Consider the following 13,496-nt stretch of genomic DNA (forward strand, 5'->3'; position numbering starts at 1 on the left):
AACAATGATAAGCTAGCAATTTTGCAATGGGGAATGGATAGCAAACTGATAACAGAAACATACTTACTAGGTAACTCCTCCAAAGGAGGACATTCATAGGACTGCAGCATCCACTTCCTTTAAAGTACAACACAGTACAGTATCAGCGATCCATCTGCATACTGTGGGAGCAGAACCCACAGCCTTCTGCATCAAAAACAAGTATACTAACCTGTTTTGCTAACAATGCAGATGACTTAGCATAAGTAGCACTAAACATCTCTTCCCCTGAAGCTCTCAGCTCCTCGTAAAATCCATTTGACACTCAACTAAATCTCTCAACTTTGCAGCACAAGAAATCTGAAAAAATCCAAATTTTATTTTTGGGGGGGGGGGCAAAGCCCCAAAACCAGGGACACATTTTAAATATTGCTTGTATAATCCTGGAAAGTTGCTAAAATAAAGTGTTTTGTATTACCATGTGTTTCCTGAAAGATAGGAAGACTGAAACTTAAAGGGCTATCATTATTTAGTGAATTCAGTTCTCACTGATTTTCCAGAAAACCACAAATTTTAAGATGAACAGACCGAAAGTATGAGCCAAATATTCTGTGAAAATCTGGACAGTTGAGAGCTATGGACTCCACTCCCTGAATCACAAATGGTTGTATGGGTAGAGAATTCTCTTGTTTGAGCCTGAGTAACACTAACCACCAGGTATATCTAACTGGGGCATTTTATATACACACACACACACACACACACACACACACACACACACACACACACACACACACACACACACACACACACACACACACAGAAGCAGCATAACTCCTGCAAATAAAAGAACAAAGCTCTCCTTACTGGCATGACTTTGGCTCTGGCATCACCAACAGAACAGCGGCGGCATAACTCCTGTAACACAGAACAATAAGAGAACAAGAACAGCTAGTTTAGTTAGTTTAACTTCTGCTCGTGAATTCATATTAGATTGAAAACTCCACTTCATTAATTTCTTCTGACAGATCTTGCAACTGTAAAAGTGTGTGGGGGGGGGGGGCTCCCCTCCCCCTGGCTCTATGGTTCTGGCACCCATGTTTTTTGTGAACTTGAACACCTGGCAATCAGCTGATTATTCAACCATATACAGTTGACTAGGCAACTGTCGGCCTAACAGACCACCTATCTATTCAACAGCACCCATATATATATATATATATATATATATATATATATATATATATATATATATATATATAAATATATATATCTAGAGAGAGAGAGAGATGTATGCAGGTAGAGAATGCATACAGATATACAAATATACATAAGCATACATGCAATACACATCCACACTCACACGTGCATACTCACAGAGTTTCCATTATGATGCCTTGCATCACAATGTTTTCAAATGTAACTTCTTGACTCCTACTGCGTGAAACAATGCCTGAATTACCCAAACAATATAAGCATATGTACTCAAGGCAAAATAGCTTAAGGCAAACGTGCATCTCTTGGTAACAAACACAATGGTGTAACCCCCATACCTCCTTCTTGGGGGTGGTGACACTTCACACAAGTTCATTCATTTCTTTCACCTTGAGGTGAATGCAACTCACATATAAAAATATTATAAAACAAAAATAAACGTGTCACTGTTTCCCCAAGACAGTGGGTACATAACAAATAAAAGAAAGCGTTCCTTTACATATTGCAAAAACATGTATCAGGCAAGCCTTCACAATCAAATGCCGATCTGAGCAGCTATGCTCAGTCCAGTTAACAAACAGAGCTGGGAATATAATGATAAACTTGCAAACATAATGCATACAAATATAACTCATATAAAGAAATCACTGTGTACTCCTAGAAGAGAAAAAAAATGATTGCTCAAGACAGCTGTGCAACATTCTGGAGACTTGCTCCTTGTTTCAGTGTTGTGTGACCATAAGCAGCTTGTATATATACACACACACACATACATCAGTTTGGGGGGGGGCTTGCTCCCCTCATTTGAAGAGTACTGGGTGGTTTGCCACACTGTAAAAACACTGGAGTTTCCCCACTAGTTGTAATGCTAAGAGCAAATTTCACTTTTTGTGGATCAAACATTTGTGATTGCAGTATGTGATCAATGCTGTATAATAGAAGTGTAATTACTCCTTTCTCACACACACACACACACACACACACACGCACGTGCGCACGCGAATATGTGCATGTGTGTCAGAGAGACATAATCCAAACACCAGTTCTATCACCAATTTACATCAACTGGCTTTCAGGATAAAAAAAAAATAAAACTCAGATTTCCATCAGTTTAGGTTGCTCGATATGTATAATAACTAGCTGTCATTGTAGAGGTAGTCAGGACAGGTGGTGAAGTGAGGTAATGTGCTGTCTTTTTTAGTAAAAATCAGTGAAATATAGTTTTGATCTAATCTCTTCGGAGTATTTTCTTTAACTGCTCTCTTTTTTTACACTTTTCAGACTGATTCATAGATGGTATAACTGATATTTGTTTAGTTGATTGTACATATTTCTGTTTGGGTTAATTAATATTTTTTGTTTAACTTTATGTTCATCACTTATTTGTTCATTTGCTATGGTTTCTTTGAATAGTGAGAAAGACTAACTGGTTGAAGTGGTTCTCCATAAAATAATTAGTGTTATGTTTCATATGCAATGTCAGGACACCATGTAAAGGTCTTTCATTTGTTATGCATGCTTATCTCCATATAGCATCGATACTGTAACCATTCATAGTTTCAACTATTTACACTTTTTGCATATGTTAACCAACCATCATACTGTAGTCATATTTTGTAATAGATTTAGGAGTTTAAAAAATAGCATACAGGGGATAAATCATGGATTTTTGTAAAAGACAGGGTTCTTAAAGGAAATATATTGGTGGATAGTAGTGAAACAGAGAGAGAAAGAGAGAAAACAAGACAAGAACTGTTAAAGTTTTGTTTAATATGTTCATGAGAGACTCGGTGAAAGAAAGAGAACAGAGTGGAGGAAAGGAAACTCGTAGGTATTAGGTATGCAGTGCTTTGATGATGAATTTATTTCTGTAAAATCTTGGCAAGTATATTAGTGGCCCGAAGGGCAATAAGTAAGTGATACATATTAGCAATGATAGCAACAGAAGTGCAGGCAGAATGGGGGTTGAGGAGGAGGGGATATGAGAGAGGCAGCCATACGGTTGAAGGTAGAAAGACAGTGAGGAGGAAGTAAGTAGGAATAGAGATAAGAATTGGGGTGGTACTAGTAGAGATGTGGGGGTGGGTGAGAGCAGTGAGTGGGGTTTAGGAAAGGCTATCCAAAGGGGAAAGTGGCATTGGGAGAGAGTGAGGGGTGGACAGCATCTGGGAATGGGAGTAGGTTGGATAAGTTGCAGGCTATGTACATTGAGTTTGAATAGTTGTGAGACCAGTCTGTAGTAAAGAAATCATTGGAAGTTACAGAGCTGGGCTGTGTGAATGCAGGAGCAGAACCTTTTCTCCATCTGATAAGATTTTAATTGTTTTTGAAACAGCTCAGCTCTTGTATTGATTTCAGTGTTAATGGAATGTGATTCCAGCCTTTGTCAATGTAAGTTGAATATAGTAAACTTCATTGATAGTGAAAAGACATTTATCTCTATAGATATTATACATTTATCTCTGTTATGTTGTTGTAACATAATGCCCTGTTTGCAGAGTATGTTTGAATGATGTTGTTTAGGGATGGACAGTTTATAGACTTATGGAGAAGTTTGCATACTTTTGTGAGTTGGAAGTTTGTGTTAAGTAGTGGGAGAGTTTTAACCTGTTTAGTACATATTTTAACAGTTAGTACATATTTACAAAACAATACTTTTTTCTCAATAACAAATCAGTGGTGGCTATGAAACCAAACACTCAATTGCTTGTTCACTTAAATGGGTTCTGGTACAATGTATTCGGGGTTCCTTTTGTGGAAGACAAACTTTTTACAATTTTACATTTGATAACATAAAACATTTAAGTGACATTATGTGCAAGAGGGAGCTCTCTATAAGCACTATAAGTATCATCTGACTACTCTTTAGATTCATAGGGAGACAGACTGTTTTAAGAAAGTAGATAGATGCATGACATTTTGCACAGGATAAAAGCAATTATGGATTTTCAACATAAGAACACTTCCCCTGGGATGAATGATTCCTTTTGAAACATGTTATTTACTTATTCATAATTTTATATGCTTATCTTGTAATATAATTTCATACTACGAAGGCATAATTATACCCTCATCTCAAGATGAATGTATTTAGCAATAAAATATTTTGTTAAATAGACAGTCACATCCATCATTAAGTCTTATCCAAAACAAACTTACCCTCAATGCCAATAGAGCTGCCACAACGCTCATCTGCTGTCAAAAGAAATGTAAAACTCCACCCCACCCACACTAATCATGACCTGACTAACAAAACAATAGATTTAGTGTGCAAGTATGCTAGTATATTTGTTTGTGTGTGTAGTGTGAATGTTTCAGGGTTAGAGGTAAGGGTAGTTAAGGGGAGAAATTATGTCTGGGTGTGTGAGTGGTGAGTGTCAGAGCTGTCTTGTGTAGTGATAGTATCAGGGGAATGTTTTTTTTTATGGTCAGCTGCAAGTTAGGCTTAGGGTCAGAGGCAGGGTTAGAGTTAGGATGTGTTACAAAGGTTGGTGGTAGGGGGCTTTTATATTTATCTCTCTTGGGAAATGTAGTCTTTCAACATATTATTGAATGTCCTTGTTGGAACAGGTCTCCTGAATCAAGGTTTTCATGTTTAGTTTGAGTATTAACATCTTATTTTGGCTCCCTTGCTTGACATTTAGTGAATAGTTGATTTAATGCTTCATGAGATATTTAATACTTGTTTTTGCATCATATAACTATTCTGACTTTTTATCTACCTTACCTTACATCTTACAGTGTTACTATAACACCCAATGAATTGTGTATAAATGACTCTTTTTGAGAAGCCATTTTTTTCCATTGGTGGCAGGTGTGTCCATTACAATGGGTCACCAAGCTACAAATTATTAGCTTCATAGGCAAGTACAAGCAGTCAGTCTGTAGACCACTGCAAACCTAGGTAATAACCCATATTCAAAAGTTCCTTCCTCCTCAAGCAGGGCAATACAAGACAGGGGAAGAAACAGAAGCTGCCCTACCACTGATCTAGGATTACCTCAGACGTGTCAAGAGTGCTACTCTGCATGATATGTGGTGGAAGGTTGTTCCAGAGATGGGGGATATGAATCCATCACACCAACACTTCTTATCTGCTAGTGGAGGTGAAGATCATTTGAGGAAGCATTTTCTCTGTGAAAGAATAGAAGTTCAAAAGGAATCGGATCCTTCACGGCTTGAAAGGCTACACACAGATCCCCATAAAGGAGTCTGAGTACAGACAAAAAGGGCTGCCAGTGTGTACTGATAACCAAGATGTTTGAGGTCACTGATATTTTTAGTTAGCAGCCTCTGTGGTTTCTTAAGTTTAGTTATATGTTTAGGCAAATACAATCCAAAAGGGGTATCATATTCAGTAACAGGTCTGATGAGGTAAGAGTAATTGGGAAATTAAGACTTTTTTTGGATCTAGAGGGGATGCCTCTTGGAAAACAGTCACTTGATTGGCTGAATATACTCACTATGCATATTTGTTTTTCTATTTTTGGACTTGCCAGTTTATGGCAATTAATACCAATAAGAACATAGTAGAGAGTGGTGTGTCTGAAGTAAGAGAATAATGCCACTGAACTGGGATTATTGTTACCGAAATTGCTAAGGAAAGACTGGATGATACTCTCTTACATGGCGATAGTACGATCTCAGTGAATTATTGTTGAGCGACTTGACTGAAGTCTTGAACAGAGGCATGCTTACAGTACTGCCTTTTTTAAATAGTGTACATTATTCCTTCATTGTTATAAAGTGCAAGATGAAATGTCATAGCTCCAATCAGACACTCCTCTTGTCACAGCTTTAGTTAGAGTACTTAGAAAAGCAGAGTTCGGGTATTTAAGAATAGCACTTGCTACCACAGAACAGCATTCCATTATTAAGGGGTGTGTTTTTTCCAACGATCAGAACATCTCTTTAGCGCTCCTATAGTTAACAAGTAATCTGAGCATATTCTTAAATGAATCTGCTCATTTCTTTATTGGGTCAATATTGGACCATTCTAACTGAACAGCTTTGAGTGGCATCGGTATCTGACCAATAACAAATGAGTGGCACTTCACAAGAGATTTACTCTCTAATATGAGTAAATTCATTTTTTTTTATCTAGGCTATTACACCTTTATAATCCATTACAAGGGCCATTCATTTGCTTTGATTTTCCACCTGTGCTTGATCAGCTCTTACATCAGTGCTACAGCAAGTCTCAGTATGTGACCACTAGCTGGTACATTTCAGACTAGGACTCCCTAAAACAAGATCTCCCAAGTCTGAGTTAGAACAGTACAGCAACTAAGCTTGTGTTTATTCATTTCCTTCTAAGATGCCTTGCGTGCACTAGCCATTGTAGAATTCTGTAGCTATGATATATGCTCAGTTTGTACAGTACTACACGTGAGCTTTGTTGCTTATGTAGGCCTCCAGCTACTTCAAGGTCCACTTGCAAGGTAAATTTATACTGACCAGGGGAAATGCACCTTACCCTGTATGAGGTGTTATTTTCCCATTGACTGTTCCAGCCACTTGACTTTGCTGTCATGTGACAGCTAGTGTTTCCCAGGCTATGGCTTGGATCATCTATATCAGTGAATTTTCCTACTAGGCTTCACTCTTGTGGAATTCACAATATTGACAACTTCAGAAAAGTCCTAATGTCAGCAGCTTTAAGTAGTCCCTTAAGATCTGTTTATTTCATAGAGTAGACCATAAAACTGTTTTATTTTGTGGGTACAGTCACTCGATTGGTTGATTATACTCACTCTAGCAGCTTTAAGTAGCCCCTTAAAATCTGTTTATTTCAGAGTATACCATAAAACTGTCTTATTTTGTGGTTACAGTCACTCGATTGGTTGATTATACTCACTCTGCATATGTGCCTTTCTATTTTTGGCCTTGCCAGCATCTGACCATCAAGCTCCCTTCTTCCCTTGCAGACTCATTTCATCACCTGTCCAGCCTGACATTAGGAGTCCACATCATGTCATGGGGGAGACTCCTCCTTCCAGAAGGGACTTTCTCTAAACTTACCTTGCATCCAAGGTAGTGGTGATGTCATCTTTCCACTGGTAGGCAGCCATCAATGTCTGCCTCATGATCTTTCCTTCATGTTTAGCCTACAGTTGTTGCATAATAAGTGCATTGCAATGCCTCTTATGCTCAACCATTGTATGGGTTCATCTTTCCACATACTCCCTATGCCAGGTTATAGAGTTAGAGTGATGGTTTGTACTTAGCAGGCCAACTCTCCAAGGAACTGTTTCTCATAAAGAACATGCGTTTATGAACTGAATCAATGTATATGAATTCCTCCTCTGGGATGGGTGACCCAGAACTAATTTGATTTGATCCCGATTTGCATGGAAACATGAAGAGTATGGTGTAATCCAAAAATTTACATTTGATATTCAAATCTAGCATATTCTCTCTCTGGTTAAATCATGCTGTTAATTATCATAACCTCTTAGTTCCTGATGTACCTGGTTAATAAAAGAACTGATTATTAAATGCAGAACATGTGGTCATTGTTTTGTCTCCTTCAGTATTTCTGAAGTAATAGATTATATTATATTTTTTTCAAAATATTACCCAATTTGGGTGAACCTACCTTGTATGCTTGCCTTACTCCCCCATTATCAGCAATGTTTTCTCCTAGGGTGTTTATTCCACTGAGCTGAAAAGAACAAAAGAAAAACCTTTCAGTCACACAGCTCACAGAAAGCTTTCATGGCAAGACAATGATTTTATGACAAAATAAGTTGTATTTCAGATCAATGCCCCAAAAGTATAAAAAAATCAATGTACTCAGGTTAACAAATATAAAATAATAAATAAATAAATCAACTGCCAGGGAGGAAAAAGTTAGACTTTCAGATCTGGACAATTCACTTAAACACACCTAGATCTGTTAAAAATAATTATATGTGCACACACACACACACACACACACACACACACACACACACACCTACACACAATTTAGAGTCAATAATACACTTACTGTGGAACCTCTAGAAAAAAACACACACACACCTACACACAATTTAGAGTCAATAATACACTTACTGTGGAACCTCCAGAAAAAACACACACACACCTACACACAATTTAGAGTCAATAATACACTTACTGTGGAACCTCCAGAAAAAACACACACACACACACACACACACAACAACAACAGGAAGCACATTCAGAAACCATATAGAAGCCATCCCAGCCAGGAAGTGAAATGGAAAACCTCTTGCTGTGAGGCGACACATATGTACATGTGTATATATTTAGAGACAGAGTGTGCATATATTTGGAGAGAGAGGTATATACATCTCTATGTGTGTGTGTGTGTGTGTGTGTGTGTATATATATATATATATATATATATATATATATATATATATATATATATATATATATATATATATACACACACATACATATACATATATATATCTCATCATCATCATCTTCTTAGGGGTCACCACAAGTGCATCACCTATTTCCATTTCTTCCTGTCCTCTGCATCTTGCTCTGTCACACCAACCACCTGCATGTCCTCTCTCACCACATCCATAAACCTTATCATAGGCCTTCCTCTTTTCCTTTTACCTGGCAGCTTCATCCTTAGCATCTTTTTCCCAATATACTCAGCATCCCTCCTCAGCACATGTCCAAACCAATGCAATCTCGCCTCTCTGGCTTTGTCTCCAAACCTTCCAACCTGGGCTGACCCTCTAATATACTTATTCCTAATCCTGTCCACCCTTGTCACACCCAGTGCAAATCTTAACATCTTTAACTCTGCCACATCCAGCTCAAACTCCTGCCTTTTTGTCAATGTCACTGTCTCCAACCCATATAACATAGCTGGTCTCACTACCCTCTTGTAGACCTTCCCTTTCACTCTTACAGGTACTCGTCTGTCAAAAATCACTCCTGACAGTCTTCTCCACCCAACTCCATCCTGCTTGTACTCTCTTCTGCACCTCTCTTCCACACTCATCGTTACTCTGAACTATTGACCCCAAGTATTTAAACTTATTCACCTTTGCCACCTCTACTCCTTGCATCCTCACCATTCCTCTATCCTCCCTCTCATTCACACACACATATTCTGTCTTAGTTCTGCTGACCTTCATTATTCTTCTCTCTAGAGCATATCTCCACCTCTCCGGGGTCTCCTCCACCTGTTCCCTACTCTCACTACAGATCACAATGTCATCTGCAAACATCATAGTCCATGGGGACTCCTGTCTGATCTCGTCTGTCAACCTGTCCATCACCAATGCAAATAAGAAAGGGCTCAGAGCTGATCCTTGATGTAACCCCACCTCCACCTTAAACGCATCCGTCACTCCCACAGCAGACCTCACCGCTGTCACACTACCCTTGTACATATCCTGTACCACTCTTACATACTTCTATATATATGGGTCCCCTTCAGATGATCGAACTTTTAAAAGTTTGACTTTCATATGGCGAAGACCATATGATCGAAATTTCAAAAGCTTGACTGATCTGAATGGAGATCTCCATACATTGCAAAATGGGAAGATTTCCCATAACTGCAATGTAGTGCGATCTCAAAGTTGGTATATTTAAGTATCGGGGGGTGTGGGGAGTGCAGGGGGGCTTGCTCCCCTGCTAAACAGAGTTAGTGATTTTTTTTTTTTGTGTTATGGTGTTTACTTTACATGGTCGATGTTTCAAATGTTCGATCATATGGTCTCAGCCATATGAAAGTCGAACATTTGAGCTGTTGATCATGTAAAGTAGACTTATATATATGGGGGTGTGGGGACGAAGCCCCCCATATACTTGGGTTCTATATTGTTTTTTGGAAGCAGTTATTCATTGCACTTGTAAGTATACATTTCTATAGTGTAAAACGTTTATGATATGTGGGGGGCTTCATCCCCCCACCCCCCCCTTACTACCTATTCTAACTCCAGGATCGCTCTATAGTGGGGAATAGGTCATATATCACTGTCGATTAAATGACCGTTAGTGAAATGAACTTTCAGTGAATTGATCCTGCTGACTTGACTGTCAGTGAAATTAACTGTCGACGAAATGAAGGTGACCCATATATATATATATATATATATGGGTCTACTTCAAAACATTGAAATCTCTTAACACTGAACTTCAAAACATTGAGAACATATCAAAAACCCAAAACGACGAAAACTCAGAACACTGAAAGTGTGCATCATAACATAGAAAACTACAATGCATATGTAAATAACATCACCACCACCTATAACACAACCAAACAAACACACTTTTTACTATGTTTCTGCAGGGGGCCAACCCCCCTCCCCCATAAATTAAATATACCAACTCCTAGATCACACTACAGTGGAAAAACAGCTCAGATGGTATAGTGATATTTTGCTGTGATTGTAGAGGACAGCATCCCCGGTTTGAGACTTGGCAGGGCTGACCATTTTGGTGGAGTATTTAGTGAAAAGGGGTATTGTGTGAAGGGGAACAGCCCTTTTTGGGCTGGTGGGTGGAGAACAGGGACAGGCCTGCCCTTCTTCTGTTCCCCCTCAGCAGGATAATTGGAATTTGAGGTGGTGAAATTTGATGGTGGAAAACTTGGTGTGGAAGGATTGAATTGGTGATATGCTAAAGTGAGCGGGGACGCTGCCTTTGTGATTACAATGATAAGTGAGCAAGTGGGGGATGCTCCTTATCTAAGGGTGAGCGGGTACGCTGCCCTTATGTTTAGTTATGTTATTTTGTTGCAATGAGTTGAATTTGTGTGTTTCAATAAAGTTTTATGTTTACTATTTCATTATTCAGTACAATAAAGCTTGTCAAAAGTCTTTGGGTTACTGTGTAGATTTTAATAGGACCGTGACAAAGAGAATGTGGCACAGGAAGATAGATGCTCTAGAACTTTCTGTAGAATGCTCTCAGGAAATGGAAAACAAAGAATGTGCCCTCAGTTTAGCAGAAAATGATCTAAGAGAAAGTTGCTCGATTTAATAGAGATGGACTGACATATTAAGACAAATGAAAGAGACTACACAAAGTTAATAAATCCCAAAAAGTTAGAAGTTTGATAAAACAAATGACCACAGTAATTAGGACTGCTCATAGAAATTCATGCTGTATAACAGAAGTAAATATGCAATATTACTGTGCAGCTAAATTAATAACAGATATATTCTTACCACTAAAACACAGGGCAGTAAGGAAGGGAAGAAATCAAATGCCATCATGGAAGTATAGCACAGAGAAAACTATAAAGCAATTAAGACAAGGTATCTCTGTAAGAGTACAGAAGAGGGAACAGATCAACAAAAATGCTCAAAAGATAGATGTGATAAAAGCAATGTGCAGTAACAGAACAGACTAGGATCTGTCATGCACTATTGCAAATAATAAAACTAAAAATATCAGCACAGGCAGAAAAACTAAGATATGCAGATAAATCTAAAGGAAAAGTACAAAATAAGCAATTTATTTATGACCCAAAAAGTTTTACAGAGAACAGGAAAACAAGGCAAAATGAATTGAAACACAACCCAAAAAAGAAGAAATAGATACATTCGTGAAAAATATTTATGAAGATCCTGTGGAACCTAACAAAGATGCTAAACAGAAGTAGTAAAAGAAAGAATAAGAGTTCAAATGTACAGGATATGAAATGGGATGAAGTAATAGTCAGAGAGATTGAAACAAAGTTAAGAAAAGCTCCTAACTGGAAAGCCCCAGGAGGCCCCGATGCAGTACCTAACTTCTGGCTAAAGTATTAACATCTTTACATTAAGATTTAGCCATGAGTAAGAAATATTTGTATGGGCATCATGGACACCAACCTGGTTAACTGGAAAAGCAATGCTCCTACTTAAGAGCAAACCTGCAAGCTATCCTAAAAATTATATACCAATAACTTGCATTCTGACAACATATAAACTATACACTGGAACTGATGCTGACAGAGTTTATTGTCATTTAGAAGAAAATTCAATCATGACACTAGAACAAAAGGGTAATAAAAGAAAGTCATGTGGTACACAGGATTATTTGCTGTTAAAGTCATAATGGAGAACTGTAAAAAGGGGAAGAATCTAAGTATGGCATAGATAGACTACAAAAAAAAAAAAAAAAAAGCATTTGACAGAATTCCACATTCATGGAAAAAAAAGAGTGCTTAAAAATGTATAAGATACACCCTACTCTGATCAGTTACATTACAGTGACCATGAAACAGTGGCAAACCACTTTGCAGTTAAGCCTTGATAAAGGACAAATTATTAGTTCAAGGATAAAAATCCATAAGAGGGATATTCCAGGCTCCCTCTGTCACTGCTGCTCTTTTGTCTTGCCATTAACTCATTTAGCTGTCTACTTAACAGATTAGGCCATGGCTACAATTTATCACCCAGAAAACAACAAAGTATAAAGACTTTTCTTCTTTTTGTGGATGATTGGTAACTATATAGTTCATCAGATGAGGAACTGAAAGCAAAACTGCAAGTGGTCAAAACTTTTTCAGATAACAGAAGAATGTCATTTGGTCTTGATAAATGTGCAAAAGCAACCTTTAAAGCAGGAAAACTGCAGCACCAAAAAAACATCAGACAAGAATGTGATATAAAAACTTGAGCAAGAGGGAGTGCATACATTTTTGGAATTAATGTAGGATCAACAATAAAACAAGAACAAATGCGAGGAAAACTAAGTAAGGAATATTTTAGAAAACTTAAATTAATACAGAAAACAGCGTTGACATCTAGAAACAAAAGTCCAAGCTATAAACCAATTTGCTCTTATTGTCCTAATGTACAGTTTTAGTGTGATTGACTAGCCTCAAAAGGTGCAGGATAGATTGGACAGGAAAAGAAAAACAATGCTTTATGCTCATCAAATGATTTATAAAAATCAGTGCATACCAAGACTATACATTCCCCATTCTGAAGGAGGGATGGGCCTCCTCAATACTGATTACATGTATAGATCTGCAGATGTAGGACTACATACATAACTGCTGATCTCACAAGACCCAAACATAGTGAAAGTTTTAAAACATGAGGAAAATAAGTCTAAGATGACTTCCCTGCTTAGTTTAGTAGAAGCATATCAGCGTCAAGCGGGAATGGAAATCAAACCAGAAATAGATAAAACTCAGGCAACAACCGAATATGCCAAAAACAAAAATAAAAGAATATAAGGTGAAGGATCAGATGCGAAGGCAAGAAATGTGGAAAATACATATAGCTGCAAGTGTAGAAAACTCTTAGAACAACATCATGTTGATCAAGATAAAGACAATGCAGGAATGGTTAAGGAGAGGTGCA

The 13,496-nt window shown here is 37.8% G+C and overlaps 1 protein-coding gene across 1 annotated transcript in view; it reads right to left on the reverse strand.

Moving 5' to 3' along the window:
- Nucleotides 1–13,496, reverse strand: part of MME (membrane metalloendopeptidase) — a 1,194,620-nt gene that overhangs the window by 54,146 nt on the left and 1,126,978 nt on the right. Inside the window, exon 19 of the mRNA XM_044070514.1 lies at nt 7,793–7,858. Within this exon, the coding sequence (XP_043926449.1) occupies nt 7,793–7,858 (66 nt within the window). The remainder of the gene's footprint in view (nt 1–7,792; nt 7,859–13,496) is intronic.

Source organism: Protopterus annectens, chromosome 4.part1 (genome assembly GCF_019279795.1).
Source record: "Protopterus annectens isolate FY-2018-M chromosome 4.part1, PAN1.0, whole genome shotgun sequence".
NCBI classification, from domain to species: domain Eukaryota; kingdom Metazoa; phylum Chordata; order Ceratodontiformes; family Protopteridae; genus Protopterus; species Protopterus annectens.